The following is a 23,925-nucleotide window of genomic DNA, read 5'->3' as shown; positions in this document are numbered from 1 at the left end:
TTTGATCCTTGGAAATTCGATCGTTCAAAATTTGATCCTTGGAAATTCGAACATTCAAAATTCGATCGTTCAAAATTCAGTCGTTCAAAATTTGATCCTTCAAAATTCAATCGTTCGAAATTCGATGGTTTAAAATTCAATCGTTCAAAATTCGATAGTTCAAAATTCGAAAATCGTTCGATATCTCGTTTCTATCCATTTCTTTCGAGAGATCGAAGGAAGCGAAAGATCTGGCGACGCGATGACCGTGCGCGATGTAATAACGCAGCGTATGCGTACTTCAACTTGTCACCCCCCTCGAAGTTCAAATTAATGGTCGCGACACCTTGGCCATGTTTGTTCTTCGCCACAGCTCTGTATTCCCCGGCGTCGCCTTTTGCCACGTTGTCGATTCTCAACCTCGCTAGATGGTACAGCTTTTGATCCAATTCCAACGACATCCTGTATCTTCCGTCTTCTTTCAACTCTTCGCTACCGTGATACCTAATTACGTACGCCCATCAAACCATCATCATGTATATACGCTGCTCGAAAGGTAGTAGTAACTTGGAAGTACGTTGTACGTTGCGATGGAAACGTTTCGCTCGAGATAATGATCGAACGAAAACTGTGCGTGCAAGTGAGAGAGAAAGAGAGAGAAAGAGAGAGAGAGAAAGAAAGGAGAAAGGAGAGAAGGGGAAAAGTATCCAAGACGTACTTCCAGAATGCGCGCGTAATCTTACCACTTGACGGTTGGTTTCGGGTCGCCGACTAATCGACATTCGAAGGTGATGGTGTTACCGTCGTCCGATTGCCTTATCACCGGTCGTTCGGTGAAAGTCGGTTTAATACCGTCGTCGGGTACGGGTGCCTCGTCGCCTATGTTCACACAAACGATCTATGTGTCGATATCCTTGTATACAATATTTATCTGTCGCTTAATCCCTTCGCGGCGGAAGGTTTAAGCTCTTCGATCCAAGGTCAGAGCTACGTATCGATCCCAAGTTTTACACCACGTTCCTTGCTTTTTTTTTTTTTTTTTTTACCTCTTTCACTTTCGCCGACTGTGAAATTACGATTAAGATTTCGCCTATCAAACCGACATCTCCTTATTTAGGTTGCTTTCTTATCTCTCGTCTTTTGCGTCCGTTCTTTCTTTTTTCCTAATTTTCTTCCCTCGTTTCGTCCTGTTTGTCCTGATCGATTGTCCATTGTGCGATGAAATGCCTCGAACCAAGTCGCGATCGAACCAATTCGAGGTAAAAAAGAGAAGAAAAAAAACTACTTTTTCTCTGTTATTCGAGTTATTTTTTTTTTTTTAAGCTTGTGTATTTGTTTACCACTGCATAAAAATGTCTCTGTGTAAGTGCGATTAAGCCAGTTAAAGAAACCTGTGATTCAAAAATGTATTTAGGTTTGTTCGGTTACAGTTCAAATTTCTTTTTTTTTTTTTTTTTTTAGTAGAGTCAAATTAATCTTTTAAAACACAGCAATACGCATGAGTATATAGTATACGTGTGTACGTCTACATCTACTACTTGTATCGCCTAACCAAATATTATAATATTACATCAATAATATTCACACGGCAAACGGTTGTTTGCGTTGATAAAAAGAAAAAAAGAAAAAAGTATACGCGATTTTAGCAACCTAACGAAGCGTCAGCATAAGGCGATCCGCGTTCCATCTACCGACGTTTCAAACAATACAAGTCGGATACGTGGAACGCCAATCGAAAAATTAATACGTGATTCAAGCAGCTTTTACGTTATTAATTAGAATTTCATCTGCGATCTATGCGAACTATCCTTTTCCTTTTAGTTTCCTTGGGCTGTATATCGTCGCTCCGTCGAGCCGATAATCGATACGTGCTCATTGCTCGACCGAGATAAATTATTAAAAAATAAATATTATCCGCGGACGGACGGAGACACAGAGAGAGGATGAACAGAAAAAATAATGAATAAAACAACGAAGAAGAAGAAGAAGATAAAGAACAGGTCGAAGAAGGAAAATGACAAGTCAAGGGAGGAGGCCAGAGCCTGAGAATTGAAGAGAACCGGAAAACGTAGAAATAATAAAGGATCACCGATATACACCCCGAATTAATAATAATAAAGATAGAGAAAGTGAAAAGGTAAGTGACGATTTACGTTTATTTTCTCGTGTTCGATTTATCTATCGAAGAAAAATAAACGTGAATCGTAAAACATCGATGTTCGAGCACATGGATATTGAAGAAAATTTTCTTTATTATACTTACTATCGAAGTTTAAGGAAATAGTGGCGTTCGATTCGCCGAGTTCGTTCTTCGCAGTGACCTTATATTTACCAGCATCCTCAACGGTCACATTTTTTATCTCTAGTGTAGCGAAGTACGAGTGGCCATCTTTGTCGACGGTTAGCTGAAATTTCAAGGTTGGTAAATAAAAGGGGAATAATAAAAGACACACTAAACGAATCTACTGTTTACTATTGCAAAAAAGTCTCGCGGCACAGGAGCAAAAAGTCCTTCACCGCCTATCCCTACTTTTTGTTGACAATTCTGACGTGGTATATAATAGTGGAAAAATATAGTATGTCTACCTTCGTATACATACAACAATTATTATCTTAATAACTCGAATACGAAATTACATTTATAAATTAAATTATTGTTACAAATCATAATTATTCCACAAATTATATTATGAGAAATAACAAAATTTTTATATTATATCGATACGTTAGAATTTTTTGGCTTCTATGCCTACGCTAATGCATCGTTTAAATACGGACCGTCGTATTGAATTAGTATATGTGTACAAATACCATGGTAGAAACAAAAATGCATGTGAAAATAGGCGTTTCCTTTCTTAAAATTAACCAATCAGACCTCTTCCACGAGACTTCTTTCCACCAATAGATATATAGATAGATAGAGGTAACCAACCTTGTGCCTCGGTGAATCTTTTACCATATTTCCATCGTGAAACCACGTTACTTTGGGCGTGGGATCAGCCGTGATGCGACATTCGAAAAGTAATCGTTTACCATCATCCTCTTGTCTGATAGCGGGCTTCTTCGCGAAAGTTGGCGCGATTCCATCGATTTGTCTACAAGTGCGAATCACAAATTTTAAAGTAGACGTAAAATTGTTATTTTCATTTCGGTAAAATAAAATTACACACTGCAAACGTTGATATCACATTTTGACCATTATTATATAAACACATTGCAACAAGTTAGTACGAGTGGCGTTCGATTATCACGTAGCATACAGGTCAATGCACGATTAGACGAGCCAAAAATTGTGCGATTTTACAGAGTAATAAGTAAATAGAGATAAATTTGACTTAGGATGACACTTCTGGCTCTTGTTTCAATGATGGATCTACCGGTATCGTACTGTAGACTCGTTGTTACCTATAGCGAGAGGAGAGACCCTTTGATGGCTCGTTTTAGAGACGCCTCAACCAACCAACGTCTTTAAAACGTTTAGTTCAACGACCTCTTTTCGCGCAAATTTATCTTGCAATTACCGCAAAATTTCCGCCTATTTTTTCACTACGTACATCGGATATATCGAATTTGACGTAATAGATTTGTCAATGGTGAAATAGCAGTTGACGATAAAGATGAAAATAAAGAGCGAGAGAAGAAGAAAGAGACAGAAGGCAATTCCAAAGTGTAAAAGCAACAGGATCTCGCGATCTGTAAAAGAAGGCAGAGAGCAGAAGGGAGGAACGTCGAAACTAACTTTAGCAAAGAAGTAGGCTGCAGCTGTTTCCTCCTGTTATACACGTTACAGTCGATTACAACCGATTCGTCTCGCGGATCCGTTCTCTTCGCTTCTGCTACCCTGCTACGAGAAGAAAAGCGTTTCGAGGAATCACACCCGATCCCGAATATCTGGAAAAATATAAGCTCGTCAATGGCTCGAGTTACTTTTAGAAATTCACGGGGAATCAAAATGTCTGTCGAACTGATCCGAAAATATAACATTTCGCCAAGCGGGCTTGGTCACGCGCGTCCAACTTTCGACCCAATTTCTACGAAGAAGAAATTCGAAATTCGAAGTGATTATTCAAACAGGGGGGGAGGAGGAGGGTAATCTAAAAATATTCGGACAACGCGCAGATCCATTTAGATTTAACTTCTCCATTTCTCGATCGATCGTATCGAGATTGTGTACAATTCGTTCTACACAAAAACGAAGAAAAAGATTCGAATGGAACACGATGATCACGATAGTTAAACGGATGTCCCATCGAGCAAATGTCGTCGGTTAAAAAAAAATCGAGGATGAAAATAGAGAGGAAAGAGAGAGAGAGAGTTTCTCGAATCTATTTTCACGGCGGACAAGTCAGACTCACGTTATGCGTGGGCAGAATTGAGCGATCGGAAGAAGCATTAGCTGTCCGGTTTTCTCTTATCGGACGCGCGCGTGAACACACGTGAATACGCGTGCAAAAATAGCGAGCATTCCGCGACGATTATTATTAGTTAGCCGCATTCGATGCGCACCTATATAAACATCCACTCCTTCCTTCCATCCTCCCTCCCCCGATATCGTTGGTTAGTTTCAACAAACGGCAAACGGTTTCGTTAATATCTCGCACACGTTTTTTTTATCACTCGTACGCGAGCAGGCGTTCGCGCTCAAAACTCAAATCCAAATTACTCACCCATCCCTGTCTGCTTCTTCCGCCGCTAAAATCACAGAAAGAAAAGAAAGAAAGCGTGATAAGCGTGGTAAGCAAATGAGAGAGAGAGGAAAAAAAAGCGAAAGAGAAGCGTTAAAAAAAGAAAGAGGGGAGAGGGGAAGCAGAGCCTGGAGAAGCGACAAACGAAGTTCATTCTTTTTCTCTTTTTTTCGGAAAAACGATCGAAATTGGTCGGGGAAACTTACTTCTCCCTAGGCTCATCGACAGCTGTAAAAAAATAGAAGAAAAAATGATCAATTGAACGAGGAACACGGTGCTCGAGTTCATCGCGGTGATGAATCGTGAGGAGAAAGGAGGGGGAGGGATATTTTCGGGTTATAAGGACAGGGGCAGAGCGAAAACGAAAGGGTCAAGAACGTTTCTATAAAAAGAACAATCTTTCGAGCGGTAGGTAGCGCACGCATCGAAACGGCCACGACGTCGCGTTGCGCAATGGGACGCGATGTGAGGAAAGGAGAAGAAGAAAGAGAAATAAGATAGATGTAACGGAGAGGAGGGAGAGAAAAGAAAGTGATGGATTACTTACGACTGAAATTCAGATTGATCGAAGCCGCGACCTCGCCCATCTTGTTCTTGGCCTTCACCTTGTACAGGCCCGCGTCGGTCTCGATAACGTCGTCGAGCTCGAGGACGACGAGGAACTTGTTCGTCCCGACGCTCTGCATCCGGAAGTTGGTCCTCGAGTCGGCAGCCAGCTCGATCTCGCCCCGATACCACGATATCTCGGGCTTCGGCGAGCTGATCAGCTGGCACTCGAAGATCAGCCGATTTCCATCGTCCTCCTGCCTGAGCTGCGGCTTCTGGGTGAAGCTCGGCGCGAAATCGTCGGCGACCCCCATGTCCTCGGGTCGCCCCTCCGCCAATTTCTCGGGCGGCGAGCCACCCTCCTTCCTCCCCAGTCGAGCCTCCCCCGCTTCTCCTCCTCCGAAGGCAACTACCACCCTCCTTCACGCTCGGCTTAAACGGCGCCGACCCGCGGCACCATCCAATCGACCTCGCCTTCCTCCGTCGCGCGCCAACCAACTCCTCTCCTTTCCCGGATAAAGAAAAGTTGTATGATTTTCCGACGTCTTCCTTTCTCGCAATTTTACAGAAATTTTCCAAAACGAGTAATGACGCAACGAGTCTCTATTATTAATGCACTCTTGGCTCGAAAATAAGTGGAACCGGTTGTCGAATCGGTTATTATGCTTGGCAAATCTGAATTGGGAAAATTGAGAAGAAAAAAAAAGCGAGAAGAGGGAATTGGACGTAGGCGAACGGGAGATGTAAAATTTGGCAACGCCGAGAAAAATGACTTATTGCTTCCGGATAATATTAAAGGATTTAACATTTAACATTTAACATTTCAGAAAGGGAAAATGTTCGAATGGTATGTGGCGTATACGCGGCATAAGGCTCGACTGTCAGGGAAGGATAGGATCCGTAAGTCGTAAAGTTCGCACAGAGCGAAGAAACGCGAATACGGAGCGTGTGCACGCACACCGAACGTTACAACGTCACTTGGTAAGACTTGGCAACGAGCCTCGAAACATTCCTTGGATTGTTCGGCTTCGTAACGCTCGTTCTCATTCTATCCCTTTCCTGCGCCTCATTTTTCCTGCGTTCCATTTGACCGATAATTAAGATCGAATCGAATAATCTTTCTGGTCATCGAGTGCACGATAATTGAAATTTGTTTCGATCACGTATATGAAGAAAGAAAAAAATAAAATAAAAAGAAGAAAATTAAGTAAAAAAGAGCAAGTTCGAAATTCCTCGTTTCTCCACGTTCGAGGAAAATGAAAGGAGAATTTTGATTAACGATTTTATGAAAATTTCCGAACGGCAAGTTCTTTGCTCTTTGTTCGAGATACACTTTTGACAGGAGCGTTCTGTCCGTGCCAAGTGAAGAAGGGAATGACCGAAGATCGGAAGGGATCTTTTGAACATCCATCTCTTTTCTCGAGAAATTTCTTCGATAAATTCGAAAACCCTTGCTCGAAAACCCAAATCGAGGATGTATCTCTTTTCTCGATCGAATCCTCGATGATAATTAACACGATCGTGTTAACGCGACCGATCCGAAAGGACAATCGTTTGGCAATCACCTAGATTGGAGGTCGTGGTTGGCCATTTTATAAATAGACCTCTCAAGAAGAGAGATGGACGCATTTTTATCAATGGGAGAGGAGACGGATCAACCTTGATCGGCGATCGGCACGTTCGATCGGTGTCTAAAAATATTAACGAAAACGGCCGTTTGAAGAGAACAGACACGCGCGAAAATTCCGTTGTGCGATCGATGGAATGAACAGGTGTTTCACGAACGCATGCCGCGATGTCTCGATATTTTTACGCTGTACGTAACTCACTTGGCACAATAATTTTTATCGTGATGATAAATGCATAGGTAGAAATATTGGACGACACGGGCCGACCTAATTAACAAGTGGCACGGTGTACACACGGTGGGTTATAAAAAGCGATGGATTGAATGAAACGAATAGTTTGGCAACGATGGGACAAAAATATCGTTGAGGCAAAAATGATGTCGCCGATGCGTCGTCGAAGGGGAGTCAGGAGGGGGGAGGAAAAAGTCGCGATGGAATTTTCGCTTATTATATTACGACGGCATCGAGAAGTTGCATATTCCCGCGAGAGAATGATTCACGCTTTGGGATTACTTGGAATGGAAAGAATATTAGGTCATCGTGGGGATAATACCGCGGCAAGCTTACCGCGCGCTCTAATTCCGACCTAGAAGTTATAATTATTATAGTCGAGGCATGCGTTTCATCTCTTCTCTTCTCTTCTCTTCTGTTGTCTATACGTACCACTATTTTCTCTGCATCGCGGATTCTATTTTCGTGGACTGACTCGAATCCACGAAATCGTAATACAAATCGTATATCACCGAAATCTTGCCCGTTCGTGTCATGAGAGATGTGGATACTTTCCTTTCGTTCGAGACACGAGTTCGAGAAACGAGGCGAGGGAAATTAAAGATCGGATATTTATTTATAGCGGCAATATCGCGAGGCGCTATGATGCAAGAAGGGAGTAGGACTTAAAAAAAAAATCGAACGATATATGCGCGCATGATTCGACGATGACAAGCGTGATCTAAACAATGAATTAGTCATCCGTGCTAATTTCGATCTATAAGTTTGACGATCAACAGGTGAAATTTTCAATTTGTTAAGCAAGCTTATAAATAATCCGATATCATATAATAATTCCGAACATTAATTATTATTATTAGAAAAAGAGAGAGAGAGAGAGAAAATAATAGTAGTGATATATTGTTAAAACAAGAATCTTAACTTATGTAGAGAGACAAAAAGAGAGAGAGAGAAAAGGGCAAAATAAGAATGACACAAGGAATGACGAATCGAGCAAGGAGGAAGAACGCGAGGGAAAAACGTTAAAATAGAAAATATACGTATAGTTGGAAAGATGATCGGAACGTCGAACGAGACGACGAACCGTTCCTCCTCACGTTACGTTTTTCTAAAAATAAGTAGACTTCGAGCCTAGATACCTAGATAGTAGTCTACGAATAGTTGTTGGTGGTTGGGCGCGAGCAGACTCGTGGCAATTAGTCACCAACACGCTGGTAAATCGTTTCGACGATCAATATATTTTCGATATAATTCGCCGATCGATCTTTACCATCTTCCTTATTTTACTCATCTCTCGTTCTTTTTGGAAGCGACAACGCGTGTCAAGGTCGTGCCTTTCGTCATCAACGTTTCGCGCTCGTATCATTCGATAATTCTATCCAAAAGCAGAAAGGAGGATCCGCCGGTTATCGTTGATCTATATCACTGGCGCGTTACGTTTCGTCGAGACTCGCACTGAACTTGCACGCCAAGTCTTCCAAACTATTTATCTCGATTCCATGTAACACGCACAATGAAGAATCGAATGAAAGAATGGCAACGCACTTAAGCGCGGCAATCTGATCCAACTACGTCGCGAGGAAAAAAACGAACGAGTACGCGACACTTGTTCGTGTGCTTGCGAACGAAACGTAACACTTGGACGCACTGAACCACCAAAAACACCCACGTTTCACCATGAACGAACGAGAAGACAGCATACAGTGAGAAAGAAAGGAGGGGGAAGAGAGAAAGAGAGAGAGAGAAAGAGAGGAGAAGGAAAGAGTGTGCACTATGTATACGTGTGTGTGTATGTATGTACCAACGATTCATTTTCGCACATTCGTCTCTCACTCTCTTTCGAATCGATCTGTCAGTCTGTCAAAAGTCAAAAGTGGAAGAACTTACTTGCAGCGAACGATGAAATATCCAAATAATTAGAAATCCTCGATTCCAGCCACCTTGGCGAGTTTTTTAACGTTAATCTTTCGTTAGCTCGAACGGTGCGAGCTCACGCGGCTCGTTAACGCCGTTCGCGCACTTTTCTTCTTCTTCTAACGAGAGTAGAAAAATGATGACATTAAAAGGAAAAAAAAAAGAGAAAAGAAAAAAAATACAGGAGAAAGAAGTAGAAATTTATGAAGAATATTCGGTCGTGTTCGTCGTGGTCGTCGTCACTGTGTGGTCGTCGCTCCGTTTATAATATATCCTGTTCGTTTCGCCCTGCCTCTTGTCTCTCCTTTTATACGGAGCGTCTATCTTGGCCGTCCCAGTCACCGGGGCCCCGCGCGCCAACTAACCGCACGAAATACCGCCGTCACACCTCGACGTCCAGTCCAGAGATTCTGCGTCGGCGCCACTTACTCTCGATAATTATTTCTCCCTCATCCCCTCCCTCCGCCTGCGCACGCCTACGCCCCTCCTCCTCCCTCCCAATTTCGAGGCTCACTCCTGACACTGAGCCGTCTGACCACCACCGAGTCCTGCGCGATCTTTCGCCTCCTATCAACTCCATCCTTCGTCTATCCAAGGTATCCACCCCTTTCCGCCCCTCGCGTCTGCGCTCTCACCTTCTACCCTTATTCTTGGCACTTCCGTTGCTATTGAACTTGAAACCTTGTAATTAGTGGGGGGGACGGGATACTAGCTACCGATCGAGTTGACGCTATCGCGAAAATAACATCGAATGGTCGGATAGTCCTATTGTTCGTTCTCCTTTCGCGTTTCGCGTTTCGTTACACTCCGTGCGAGCGTATGGGTAACGATAAAAATGGATAAACAATGTCTCGTAGCCGAGTTAATTATCGTTGCAATCAAATTAACCGGATGACGGAACGTCGAAGAAATTAGTGCGCAAGAATTTTACGTTGGCGTCCTTGGATTGAAATTAGATTACGCATAGCAAGCTTGATAGATATTCTTATCTTTAAATATAACCAAAGTAGATTGAGCGTAAAAGTAAGAGATCTATGAATCAACAAGAATATACGCGAGGATAAGACGCGATTAAGCATCGAGGTTTCATCGAAAGTCGAAGATTTCCTGTCATCCATCTGAAAAAATTTAATCGTTGTTAATTTGATTTAGATGCGAACAAAAGTGGAAAGATATCAATGGTAATAGGAAATAGAACTTCGCGCGAACGAGAAGTAGGTCTTGGCCACTATTCTCGACGAAAATAAGTTTTTCACTAGCCATCGACACTTTCGAGGGTTAATCGATGTTTTTTTTTTTTTTTCACTTCGAATGACGCTACAAACTTAATGGATAATAACGTTCGATTTACAAATCGCCAAATTTGCAAACATGTTTGATTTTGAAGAGTGTTCGAAACATTTTTGGCCAGCTTTCAAAACTTCGATCGAGTACACAATGTCGATATCTGCTCAAATTTCCTGCAATTCTCGTCTGACTAATGCAGTTTATCTCTCCTCTTATTCTCTTTTCGCCAAATTGATCACACCGAGGCAAATCGAAATAGATTTACGAACATCGACCTTTTAAGAAACTTGTTGGTCACTTTTCGAGATAAAAATTTGTATTCCTAATCAAAAATGTACCTTAGAAATCTATGGAAGATAAGAGGATGGGAAAATGACATTATGCCAAAGAAAGTTCCTAACCTCGCTGAATCATATTTGATACACGAACAGTTGCAATATGCGATATTACGAGGAAAATGTATATAACAGATATAGAACATTTCTTCATATAAATAAGGAAATGTTACGATACGTTCTTAGTGAGTAACAAATGAGATATCGTGAGAGAGATAAAGAGGAGAAATCACGAACCCGATGTCGAGATACGAGTCTCTCTCGGTTCTGGCAAGCCAAGCACTTTTCTAAATATACACGATCACCCCTCACCGCTCAATCTATCTTTGCGTATTAGAATCTATACCTAACGACCTGAACACTCGCGCTTCCACTATTCCACGTCGTCGATATCCACGAATCCGATCTTATTCCAAAATCGGCCGATCCACAATAATATTGCGACAGAAAATCTTCCCTCTCTTTATCCTCCAATTACTGAAAAAATTTAACAATTTAATAAATACGATAATATACGTCATAGAAATGGATCATAATAATTAAATCTAAGATTTAAATTTTGTCGATTTGCTCGATGGTTACTTCCCCATGATTAGAACAAATAAACGCATTGTTTTACGCATCGTTCTTCAAATCGACCATGAAAATTTTACCTGGAACGATCGAGACGAGAAGATCGATATGATCGAATCGGATGTTGCCGAATGATTTATGGAAAAAGGTACATGGTTCATCACGGGCAAATAAGCAAAGCCGCTATGTAAATTTCGCGTTTTCGCGGAAACAAAAACATAAGAGTCAAAGAAGAAAAATGCCAGAGAACGTTTTAACGGAATTAGCGAGCTACATGAAGTTTATCTTTCCGTAATGGTACTCTGGTTTCGAAACTGCATCGCCAAATCCAATGCTTTCGTTTGTCCATGACGTAGATATTTTTCTCGCAACTCTGGAACGAATTTTCAAGAATCAGTTGCGTCGAATATGTCAATCAGATTTATCTCGATTTAATCTCTTTATTGGTTATGCACAAGGCGGAATACGTTCGGTCTATGTCATATCAGCACTTCACACAAAATTTCATATGTACTTAAACGATCGAAAAAAAAAACTTTCGTTACGAAACGAATGATCCATGCCACTAAAATTTCACACGTCTTATGCTCGAAATATTTTTAGGTTGCTTTACTTTTAGCACGAAAGACGAAAAAATAAAGGTAATCCGTGACTCTTCCAATTTATTAGTTTTCATCCAAGTTTTCCACATCGAAGAATATTGTTTGTTTAAGCTTACTATATATCTTGGTATCTTTTTTATCTCGCAGCATCGTGTAATCGAATATTTCGATCATAATATTCTCGATACAAATAGATATATCTTGATCGATATAAATACGGTAACACGTGTGCAGATTTGCGTATAGAACCACCAATATTTTTACAGTGCTACCAACTGCGTTTGTTATCGTTCATTGGTTAACGGTCGAAATAGGACTATGCGCGCCACCACTATGTTTCGCCACCAAATATCATACTTCCATCAAGAGAGATGGAATTAAATGGGGAAAAAAAGATGTTTCGATAAGAATTGGACTAATCACGAATCGTTTATTTGTACGTTTATCAGATTTTCCTGCGAGCAAGTGGACCCGAGTGGGCGAATGGCTCGAGTAATATGGAACAGCCGATCTAAACTTAGTCGTTGGTCCGTTCTGGAAATAGATGTTATGAGTGCGAGGACAAGACAAGATACCGGCCTCTATTATGCGTACGAACACGTATCGCGATCTGCTTTCGATTTTCCCTTCGATCGCGAAATTCTTGTAGAGCGATGATTTCTTCCTTCCCGACAAAAATTGCAAATGTATCCAATTGAAATAATTCACGATTTTCAATACGAACAAAAAATTTAAAAATATCTATGTATTATCTTTTTCTTCATCCCTTGATATTAATATTTTATTCACTTTGAAACATTTCGAAATATTGCGTGCTTAACTTTAAAATACAGTAGAACGTCAATTATTTAAAGATTAGTTATTCAAATAAGCGATTATTCAAACACGGAATGAGAATGTATTTAAACTAGCATATCTCCCAATGTTTATATTCTGAAACACGTATCCTGAAAATACGTATTCTGCAAAACGATTAAAAATTTAATTATAATGCAAATTCTCTTGCTGAATTTTTTATTTAGTAACTACCCATGTTTGAAAATTGTTCAGTTTTTAATTATTTGCAAATGTAGTTCTTGGGAAATTTAACTCTTCTTTATCGATTATTTGAATTTTTTTCTTTTAATTAGTTCGATAATCGATATTTTATTATATGTAAATCTACTGTTTACAAGTTTCCATATCCTAACTAGACAGTTACCGTGCAAAAGTGTCAGCAGAATGTTTATAACGTCTAGCGAAGCATTTATTTAGCGAGCTGATATCTATTTTGGGAGAAATTGCATCTTGGAATAACGCGTTGGAAAGCAGCACAGTCAACAACGGATCATGTCGAGTTAAAATAACGTCAACGATTACCGAACATTTTGAAATGTTAACCATGTGTACAAAGCAAAGTATTCAAGAAAAGAAAGGAAAGAATTGAGAATGAAAGAAATTGTAATCAAGTAAAATTTAATATACTCATCTTGTAATTGATTTTAGTTGTAATCAATATGAGCAAATAATTTTTTTTTAATTCGAATAAATTTGACCAAAATCAATGAAAAAAATTCCGTTCCCGAAATTCATTTTTATGTATGTACGAATGACAAATTCAAAAACCATTCTGCATTTCTTGCCTTTCTATTCTTAGAGTACTAAACTCCCACGCGGTTACTTAATATCCCAGACTCATACTACGTAAGTATTCACTGATTTACACAATTTGGTAATTTTATCATATAACAATATCATATGTACTTGAAATTCTACTTTAAAATATATCACTCGTTAACTTTCACTTGTTTTCTTTTTTATTAGAAATTATTTATTGATTTATCCTCGATGTTTTTTAATATCATCCCCAGGTTCTTTAATATCATATTAGCTAGTTATTGTACATCAATTTCCACATATCGAACTAGCGTATAAAAATAGATAATAATAAGAATAATTATACACTTTTCGTTTGAGGTTATAAAATCTAATGTTGTCACTACGTTTTCTTATTGTTTAATAATTATGTACCTTGAATTCCGAAATCGATGACTTGCAGCAATGGTATATTTGTTGTTAACGTATAACAGTCGAGATCGAGAAATCGTCTCGATATCGAGAGTGAACGAGACGATCGGCACAATTCCAAAAAGCAGGCAATCCTCGATAATCTCGAAATAACGAGAACCTCACTCCTTCTCTCGCGTAGCATTACAACGACACATCTTCCCTCCATCTTCGTCGTATAAGAGACGTATCTATATTTCCTCTTCTTCTCACCTATACATAGTTGCACGACTACCGATTATTTTTGGATGTGGCGCGACAAAGAAAATGTGATTTCTGAGTGCATACGAATGACCAAGAACGCTAATCGATGTGTCGGAAAGAGAAAGATCGTAGAAAAGTTGGATCGAGAGAGATGTGAGTGTGTACGCGCGAGTTTGAGAAGGAAAAGAGGAAAGAAGGAAAGAGAAATAGAAGGAGAAGGAAAAGAAAGAGAAAGGATAAACGAAAGATAAAGATAGAGATGAAGGGAGGAAGAGAGAGTGGAACAAGGAAAGCAAATATCGTGAAAACGGTTAGCGCCGTCGGCGTAACCTGAGAGCTTTTCGGACCCTGCATCCATATATGTCCGCCTCATATACTCTTTCTCACTCGCACTATATTCAATCCCGTCGTGCCTTCTTGCTTCCACTTATCAATCAAATAATAATCTGTCTTTGCAACTCTTTTTCCCCTATTTTTTTTTTTTTCATATTATATGCTATTGATCTATTAGATTATAATTTACTAATTATTTACTTTATTTTATTTTTTTTATTCGCAATATTTTTCCTTTTTTCCCATATTATCAATGCATTGTTAATGCACTCTTTCATATGTATACATATTATTCCTTACAAATATCAAATCTATATACATTTGTATAATTTACTATTGTACATATTTTTTTCTAAATCTATAGAATAAATTTATTATCGATGCTAATACTAATACATTTTTATAATCGATAAATTTTAATTGATTAATTAATTATTTTTCGTGCGAAGAAAATTGTTTTACTATAAAAATAATCATATCGACAAATCAACAAGACAAGATATAGAAGTTTTTCGCATTTTAAAAATTAATTAAAATAAACATTTTATATAAACATGAATAACAAAAAAAGAAAACAAAATAAAAGAGTATAATAAATTTTTCTTATAATTATTCATCGAATCAAATATTTTATAATAATTCAAATAAAGGTAAACAAGTATTAAAAATATAAAATTTTAGATTTTCTTTATGATTATAACATATCCTGTTCTAAATTACAGACGAGATAAAGAATAGACTTCATATTAATATCTCATGTACTGAAATTTACCGATCGTGCAAGGAATTTTGATAAATCATCTATTGATTTTAGAAATTATATCACAAATATGGTATCACCATCACTTGTGGAATTTTTCACATTTTGAAATTTCAATCTTAAAAAAAGTTAGAATGCTTTTCCATAATAAAATAATAAGTAGAATAGATATGAAAAATTTCATTTCATATATTTTAAAATATCGATTATAAATAAAATTAGTGTTTCTTATTCTCTTTAATGTATTATAATCTAAATACATCAAATTTAAATTGAAAATATTGAAATATTAAAAAAAAAAAAAAAAGAACGATATCAATGATCAAATCTCACAAATTATCTACATGTCATTTGTAAACAATACATGAAAAAATAAGTTATAAAATAAGTTATTAAAATTAATTTAAAAAAAATTTTTTTAAACCAAAAAAAACGTAAACAAAACAATAAAGTTAATTTGATATTTTACCGTCTCAGAGAATAAAGAAGAATAACAAATAATATAAGAAACAGAAATGAGGTAAAAATTAGGAAATCAACGCCATCTCTAGAATATTGTAGATAACACGTAATAGATAGAAAAGAAAAGTAAATAACAGGAAAAGGATAGACATATAATAAGAATTGACCATCAACGCCATTTTTTAAGTAGCAAATTTTTAAGTTAAAAATTATTAAGAAATGACGCTGATTGTTAATTCTTACTCTACTTTATCCTTTGAAAATTTTATTTCCAATTATCAAATTTTTATTCTATGCTGTATCACTAACCTTGAAATTGACAAAATAGTACAAAGAGTTTTTGTGTTATAAACGATAAATTAAAAAAAATTCACTGGACATTTTTAATATAAAATTAAATTACTTATAATTTGAAAAATAAATCCTATAAATAATATTTCTGCATATTAACGTTTGTCTTTATTTAAAATCAGTTCTTTAAAGAGATGAAAAACCACAATTTATGCTAAAATAATAATGAACATTAATTAGTTATAAATTTTCAAATGAATAATAAAGAAAGGTCATAAAAAAAAACATGAATAATATACATACGTACAATACTATTTATACAGAGATGTATGTAAATAAACATAATTTGATGAATAACGTACAATCAAGTATTGTCATCAAAGCTAATTCTTAAAGTTATGCTTACAAAATACATTAAACATGTGCAATTTGTAACAATATATGTATTTAATTCTTAATTAGAGCATTTATATACATTTCAAGAAATCGGTGCAATAATTCGTATGAAGAATTAATACTTCAAAAAGTGTTATAAAATATAATATATTGATTATAAAATATTACTTTGTTTTCAGTGATTACAAATTTGTAATATATTTTTTTATATGAGTAAAAATTCAAAAATACAAGTTTTAAATATAAAGAATCATCGATTCAAATTTGACACTGTGGCATATTTTGTAAATATATTTTTCCGTATTCAGCTTAAACTTTAATTGATATCAATTTCATTTCCAATGATCTTTTAAATTTAAAATTTATATTTTTGGAATCTATTCTTGATTGAATAATTATCAAAAAAAAGTAAATAAAATATTTTTGATTGCTCAAAATGAAATTTAGCTTATGATTTCAAATTGGATACCGATACATTAATTTTATTTTTAAATTCGAATAAAACTTTTGAACGCGTTATACATAAAGCGGCCGCCACAGAAATTATTATATAAAATAAGATAATAGCAATAATAGATTGCACCGATCTTGATATTCAGAAATCTAATATTTACAAAAATGAACATGCGTATACATCGAATTTCGCAAAAATATTGCGATAAAACGAAAAATATGTAAAAATTTATACAATACATATTCGATACAAAATATTAACCGATAATTTTAAATGATTCGACGTTTTTAATCAAGAATACGATCGATCAATTAGTCGCTGTAATATGCAGCGTTAACATTCGCAATTCAAAATCAAATTAAAATTTGAATTCATTTCACATTGATTATTAGTAAAAGGCAAAAGCACACCAAGAAATTTGAATTTGAATTTAAATACAATAAAAATGATAAATAAATAAAATTTTACACAAAAATTAGTTTTCTAATTGTAATTTTCTTACAGATTTTTTAATTTCTTTCTATAACAAAATTATTTTATTATATTTGCAATTTACGTAATTGAAAATTTATTCATTGTTATGACAACTAAATAATTTTCTATTTATCTATTTTCGATTTACGTCATGAAAAAAATATATTTTTTTGCACATTATAAAATTTGTTTCAAAATGATAAGAACTTCAACAAAATTATGGATAAAAGAACAATTATGTTTGTCGTGCTTTGAATAAGAAAACATATAATTACAAAAGCGTCTGATTTTATCTATTTCACATGATGGTAGACGCATAATACAATATATTGTTATTCTAAAAAATTATACTTTAAAATAATATTCTTTGAGAATTTTGTTATCAATATTCATATTAGATCCGAAACATGATGATTAATTAATTTATCAATTGAATATTAAATGCATTATTTTGATATTCATTACTCGACTAAAAGTATATTTAGACAAAATTAACTAGATCTCAAATTTGCACAAAGTCTCTCAAAAAAAAAAAAAAAATAGAAAGAAAATCAATAATAAATTATTCTCTTTCGTTGTAATATTTAATCAGAATACATGATAAAAAATTTATCGATATTTATCATGACTAAAGAAATTATCGCAAAATGAAATGTATACCGGTACATATCGTGCGAAAAAAAAATAAAACATCTAGTTTCTAAGTATTCACGTAAAATACGAAACACGACGCAAAAGGATCACGACGACGATAATTGAAAGTTACACAACAAGTTGTCGTAATATTTAGCAATGTTAGAGAATAGTTTCCTGCAAATCCTGCGACTTTCGGTTCGTCGCACACGCTATGTGCAACCTCTAATGGGACGAGGAAATTCGCCCAAATCTTCTCACTATTGTTTCGTCGTATTTTTACACGCTGATACATTCCTTAAATTACATAATCCGTACGAATGTTGGCAGAATCTTTACTGCATCAAATATCGATCGATTTTATCATAACTTTCTTTTCTATGTCGCAATAATTTCCAGATATCTTAGCTTCGAAAGATATAAATTCTTTCAATGCACAATAAAAGAACGAGCGATATATTAAATTTAAAAAAGAAATAATAGAAATTATCGATGACGCACACGTCACGCGACGCGCGTCGCGCAACGTCCTACACTTTCTCTCGCATCGTCGCGATCGTCCTTGATGCGCATAATTTTCGCTATAGTAAACAAGATTACTGTATAGTCTACTAGAACAAGAAACTTTTTTCAATCGACTGGAATATCTTTCAACGTTCGCACTTTGAAATAATTCGTACTATCTTTGTGCATTGTTCTCTCAATATTTATTAAACATTCATATTCGACATATTAATCAATTTTAAAGAAACTACGGACATATGTGCGTATATGAATCTACGTTAGAAGTTTCGAAAATCGTTTGAAATCTGAAAATACTGTGCGCATGCCAGTACATGCGTTCAGTTGAGCGCGTATGAACGTCCGAATGTTACGTACGTCCGAATAAATCGACGTTAAGGATTCTATCTATTAATAGCGAGATAAAAAGGAGCACCGCGCATAGTCGACAAATTATCAAAAGAGGCAGACGAAATTGCCGTTATAATTTTTGCACGATGTCAAATTTGTCCTTGAAACCGATTGATTCTTTCTTCGGATCGTATTTCTTGCGAAGTGCTAGCTGGGCTCTAAGTTCTTTGGCACTCATCTTCAGGTTCAAACCCTGTCGTGACTCGTTGTTACCGGTAACGTTCCCGTTCCCTGTGCCATGCACGTGCGCCATCGTCGTCGTATCGTTCTTAATACTGTTCCCGTTCTCTTGGCCAGTTTCTTCGCGTTCGCTCTCGTTTTCGTTATCGTTCTCGCTTCTGGTCGACGTTCTCGTTGCGCTTGCCGACACCGTGCTGCTCTCGCTGTGCAACGTATCGTTCGACCCGCTTGATTTTTGTGCGTTCTGAAAATAAACATTCCTTTTATTTCCTTCCTATCTGTAATATACGTATATCGTTATTTTTCTTTTCTCTCTCTCTTTCTCTCTCTCTCTCATAACGAACAAAGAGAAACAAAGCAAAATTCAAAAGGGGGACGAAAGATAATGGAAGATACTCGTGTCACGTATCGATCGCGCTGAAAGAAAATATCAAGTGAATTTTTCACACGAATCGGCGAGCGAGACACTTTTATTTTTAACGCTACGGGGAAATATTTCGCTTTAGAACAACGGAAAGTAAAAGCAAAAGGTAATTAAGAAATAGTATACCTTTTTTCAAAGATCAATAAATTTGGAAGAAGGGAGTCGAAAACTATGGGCAAATTTATCTAAGAGGTTCAAAATGACCTTGGCTCCTGATGCAATATTCCGAACGGTACTTAAAGGAATTCCATCGACTAAAGGCAAGCGCGACGGAAAACCGGTTCCAAACCACACACCGTTTAAATCTCTTCGAAATAATGTTAGTTCGTTTGTCCTTCTCTAACACACTGTCCGAAATTGAAAAAAGAAAAAAAAATCTCACTTCTCCAGGAATTGAACTCGCGAACCAAATGATTTCGAACATCGCGTATCTTTTCACACGTTGATCGTAATAATTGATGATACAACAACGAATAAAAAAGGCTCGATATGAATGACTAACACAGATTAAAATAATGAGGCAACCTCTCCGTAAAAACCGAGAATCTATGCCGCGGCATTGAGAGATAACTTGATTAATTCTCTCAGAAGAGTTTCTTTGTTTTTCATGCAATTGAACAGTGTTGTAACCAATCATAATTAAAACCAGACGAATCAGCCAACCTCCTTAAATCGAACATCCTTTTTCAAATTATCCTCTGCTCGGGGAAAAACAGTTCGCGAAAGATCGATCGAAAAAAGAATTGGACAGGATAAAATCCGCAGAACGGATGCATCGATACCTGTGATACGTGTATGCTTTCAACAGTTTTTAATTAATTCGAGGAGCGGAACGCGATATGCGCCTAATGCCCTGATTCTTTTCGAGAGAGATGACCTTATCTGCATACGCATTCGCCCCGACATTTTGGCACGCTTTCTTTAAAAATCGATGCACACGGAAATAGAATAAGAGCGGATAACGGAGTTTCGAGGCGTCGTTGTCACGAAAGAATTTCACCCGATTTTACCCGTGACATCGTTACCATCTCTCTCCAACCGATCGTGAAATATTTCCAAAGATCCTCCTTTCCTTCCACTCGAAGTAAACGATTTTCCCTCTCGTTCGTGCACGCGCTTGCTCTATTGCGCAACGGAAAATGGTGACAGGAAGTTGACCAGCAGCCTGTAGAGAGGCGATCAACTATGTATTTACTGCACGAGCGATCGAACCGACGAATCGTGAACAACGAGGAACGCGTAAAAGCGACATTTCTAGAAAACGTTCAGTCGATTCATTTCGTATCTTGTTTTACCCTGGATGAACATATACAAACATATATATATATATATATATATATATATACACGTATACAAGTTGGTACGAAGAGCGAGAAATTTACGTAACTTTACGCCGCAGAAATGAGCGGAAATCCGGTGAATCGTATCGGCGGAGGACAAATCTTTGGAGATCGAGATGCGAGATAGTTGGCGTGATCGGATTCCAGCAAGTATCGCAGCGAGATGATCGAGCGCGGATCCCATGAAGACGAATTAAGGCCAGCGACGACGTAAATGCGCCCATTTTCTAAAGGAGTAACTTCCGCCGATTAACACCGTAATTGTTACACGCGAGAATGGTTATGATATCGGTTCAATGAGAGAACCGATGGCCGAACAATTGAAACATTTCCGATAAACTTCGTCACGCGTCTTGAAATTCCATCGAGAAAATTGATCGCGTGTAATAATAACTAAGAAACGAATCTTGTGATATATGTTTTTTTTTTTTTTTTTTTTTATTTACGTGTCTTATCGCTTGCGAACAAAACGAATGAGTCACTCGATGCTCGCGAACACTTACCTCCTTATGCTTACCGATGAATCGCAACGGAAACGAGGAAACTGATGCCGAAATAGAAAAATTACTTACTTTATAACTTTGCCTCTCGAACGAGAGGCGGGAATGAGAGAGAGAGAGAGAGAGAGAGAAGGAATAACTAACGAGGAAACACAAAGTGGTTTTATACGATTTCGTGACCTTGAGAAAAAATTCCCAGTATTTGATTTTACTTTGTGATTTTGTTACCAAGTCGGGATTTACGTACTGCGGACATGATACGTTGAAATAAATAAGAAAAGAATAAAAGAAACGGTTGATTGCATCGTAAATTTCAATCTATTCGTTTCCCGTTAAACAAAAAGAGTAATTTATAGATCAATAGAATGCCATTGATCACGAGTTAATTGCTTGGTTTTTTTAAGCGACTTTAATAATACGTTAGAACGATAAAAAATAAAAGAATTTAGAAATTTATTATAAATGATAAAGTGATAAAATAAAAAGAGAAATGGAAAAGAGATTTTTATAATATATAATTAATGGTTGCAATTATGAGACATGCAAGATGAATAGTATTCGTGGAAGCTGCGATAGGAGTATCAAACATGTTATCGTCGGATGGCGTTTTACCAGAAAAAAATCAACGGATGTAAGTACTTACATTGTAGTTTTTCATTCCTAAATACAACGGAGAACATTCAATGTATCGAAATATTATACAAAAGTTTCTAAACACTTGCTATCATGTATATGTTTATATATATATATATATGTGCATTAGTTGCGCAACATCTGTTTGTGAAATATTAGTTTTAATATCGATAATTTTGTCAGGATGAAAGATAATTTTATTATCGAATTATAGATCATCGATCAACATCTGCCAGATCGATGAATAAATTATTCTGAATTGTGTCATATTCAAATATCGCATTTCGTGCAATTCATATTTTTAGAATACAGAATGAGAAATTGAAACTCTACTTTATTCGTTCGCATACTATAATATATGGTAAAGCGACGCAACATTCCCCACGTATGGCGCGTTAGCTTTTTTCTTGTTTTTACTCGTAAATTGCAGCAAACACAGATGTTCGAAAACTTAGACTGATGAAACACTTACTTAGCTTATCTCAAAATATATATATAAAAAAAAAAAATAACATTTTTCTCTCTTTAAAAAACATTCTGTCACATATGTTGATAAGATGAATTGCGAACAGATATTATATAGTGATTATTTATAAAATCAAAATTCACTTTAATTCCAAGAAAGAAATAAGAAACAAAAAAACACGTTACGATGAAACATGATTTACCGCTTTAATTAAACCAGTCAAATTTATATGATTCAAAAAATGATAAAGAAAATAATGTTTTAACAAAATTATACAGTGTGTGATAAAAGAAATATGTTTTAAAATTTTTAAAAATTATTTAGAACTTTTAGAAATAGAATAAAAATTCTATCATTTTTATGATATTAATTAAAAGCAGAATATTTCTCAAAATATATATAATTCTTGAAAAAGAGATATATAGATAGCTAAAATATCATGTTTACATGACAGGTTATAACGAATTATCGAACGATACAAATTATCGAAGCAACAGGTGGAGTGGACTCTCAATTCTAAGATTTTCCACATTAGCAACAGATAACTTTAAAAATAATAAAATGATTGTAAATATCCGAATAAATAAAGGAATAAATGATACACACCTCATCAGTTGAGGCATTGCTGCCGTTAAGCTCTTCTTGTTCGCTACTATTCGGATTCTTCTCTGGGGTCTTGATCACCTTGACGTTCGCCATAGTGCCCTTGATAACGATGTTGTTGGCCCTGAAATATTCGTCGGCTTCTTGGTCGACCACCAGAAGCTTCGTCTCATTAGGAAAAGCCTTTATGCGTTCAACAACCTGCTTATGAGTCTCGTTTGCGATGTTGATTTCATTAACCTCGATGATTCGATCACCTTGTCGTAAACCAGCGGCCTGACTAGGAGAACCGTCGTCCACCTTACCAATAAATTGACCATTTTTTCCTTTTTCTGCGTGTAGGTTAAATCCATATCCGTCAAAATCATCCCACTTGACGATATGGCAAAGTCGGGCACATGGAATTTTATCACCCTTCAAAGAAGACATTTCTCACCCTTGTAGTTATGTAGTGCACTGAACGAAATAAAAAAACAATCGAAACAAATCGAGACCAATCAACGACTAAGTGATAAAAGAAAACAGAAAAGTAACACGTTACACGGATAGCTACGCGAAATTTTGTATACCGTATCGCACCGCAATAGGTAACAAAATTTCTTGTGGAAAATTGAGGTGCGGTTTCGTGGTTCGTCCGTACCTCATACGGCGACTAGTTGACTAGGTGATTGGATAGCTGGCAGGCTCGGCCTCGCCGATTTTCGTCTTCACCTGCCACGAGGCGATTATTCGAACCGACTGGCGGTATGCATCGTCGTGAATCGAAGTGAATCAGTAAGCACTAGCGTGGGGGATTCGAAACTTAAAGGTTGGTTCATGCGTACACGAGATCACGTGATCAAAACCGCGAACGAAATGACAGTTAGAATTATCATGACAGTTAGAAATATCATGATTTTAATAACAGATTGAAAGTAATGCTTATAAAATTCATGCAAAATATAATTGATTTTAATCAAAAACTGAAAATATGAAAATAAAATGAAAAGAAAAAAAGATAAATTAAAAATTTTGAGAGAAAGAGAATTAAAAGA

The 23,925-nt window shown here is 36.5% G+C and overlaps 2 protein-coding genes across 8 annotated transcripts in view; both read right to left on the bottom strand.

The window, feature by feature from the left end:
• Nucleotides 1-9,539, bottom strand: part of LOC107992456 (twitchin) — a 66,476-nt gene extending 56,937 nt beyond the window's left edge. For 2 of the 5 annotated variants that reach the window (XM_062071712.1, XM_062071713.1), the window contains exons 1-7: nt 8,957-9,389; nt 5,212-5,716; nt 4,871-4,892; nt 2,912-3,074; nt 2,243-2,384; nt 723-858; nt 280-483 (exon numbers count right to left, since the gene is read on the bottom strand). In XM_062071712.1, the coding sequence (XP_061927696.1) occupies nt 280-483; nt 723-858; nt 2,243-2,384; nt 2,912-3,074; nt 4,871-4,892; nt 5,212-5,524 (980 nt within the window). In that variant the 5' untranslated portion in view covers nt 5,525-5,716; nt 8,957-9,389. Of the gene's footprint in view, nt 1-279; nt 484-722; nt 859-2,242; nt 2,385-2,911; nt 3,075-4,646; nt 4,672-4,870; nt 4,893-5,211; nt 5,717-8,956 lie in introns of all 5 variants that reach the window. The other 3 variants (XM_062071710.1, XM_062071711.1, XM_062071714.1) reach the window with 3 other exon arrangements.
• Nucleotides 9,540-16,167: 6,628 nt separating this feature from the next.
• Nucleotides 16,168-23,687, bottom strand: LOC107992496 (Na(+)/H(+) exchange regulatory cofactor NHE-RF1). Of its 3 annotated transcripts, none has more exons than XM_017048414.3 (3): nt 23,532-23,687; nt 22,895-23,347; nt 16,168-19,169 (listed from the first exon to the last, which is right to left on the bottom strand). In XM_017048414.3, exons 2-3 carry the CDS (start codon nt 23,318-23,320, stop codon nt 18,816-18,818), a joined length of 780 nt encoding a protein of 259 aa, XP_016903903.1. In that variant the 5' UTR covers nt 23,321-23,347; nt 23,532-23,687; the 3' UTR covers nt 16,168-18,815. The 3 variants fall into 3 exon arrangements, with proteins under 3 accessions (XP_016903903.1, XP_016903902.1, XP_016903900.1); XM_017048413.2 differs by having other exon boundaries at nt 23,433-23,669; XM_017048411.2 differs by having other exon boundaries at nt 22,895-23,669.
• Nucleotides 23,688-23,925: the final 238 nt, after the last annotated feature.

The sequence above is a fragment of the Apis cerana genome, linkage group LG2 (assembly GCF_029169275.1).
Source record: "Apis cerana isolate GH-2021 linkage group LG2, AcerK_1.0, whole genome shotgun sequence".
Taxonomy (NCBI): Eukaryota; Metazoa; Arthropoda; class Insecta; order Hymenoptera; family Apidae; genus Apis; species Apis cerana.
Note: the sequence above shows the minus strand (reverse complement) of the source record. Positions and strands in the feature narration are given on the sequence as shown.

Excerpts from the sequence above, each read along its gene's own strand:
- LOC107992496 (XM_017048414.3), bottom strand. The coding sequence starts at position 23,320 with ATGTCTTCTTTGAAGGGTGATAAAATTCCATGTGCCCGACTTTGCCAT. Across the intron at positions 19,170-22,894 it reads GCAATGCCTCAACTGATGAG|AACGCACAAAAATCAAGCGG; the intron begins GTGTGTATCATT and ends GTTTATTTTCAG.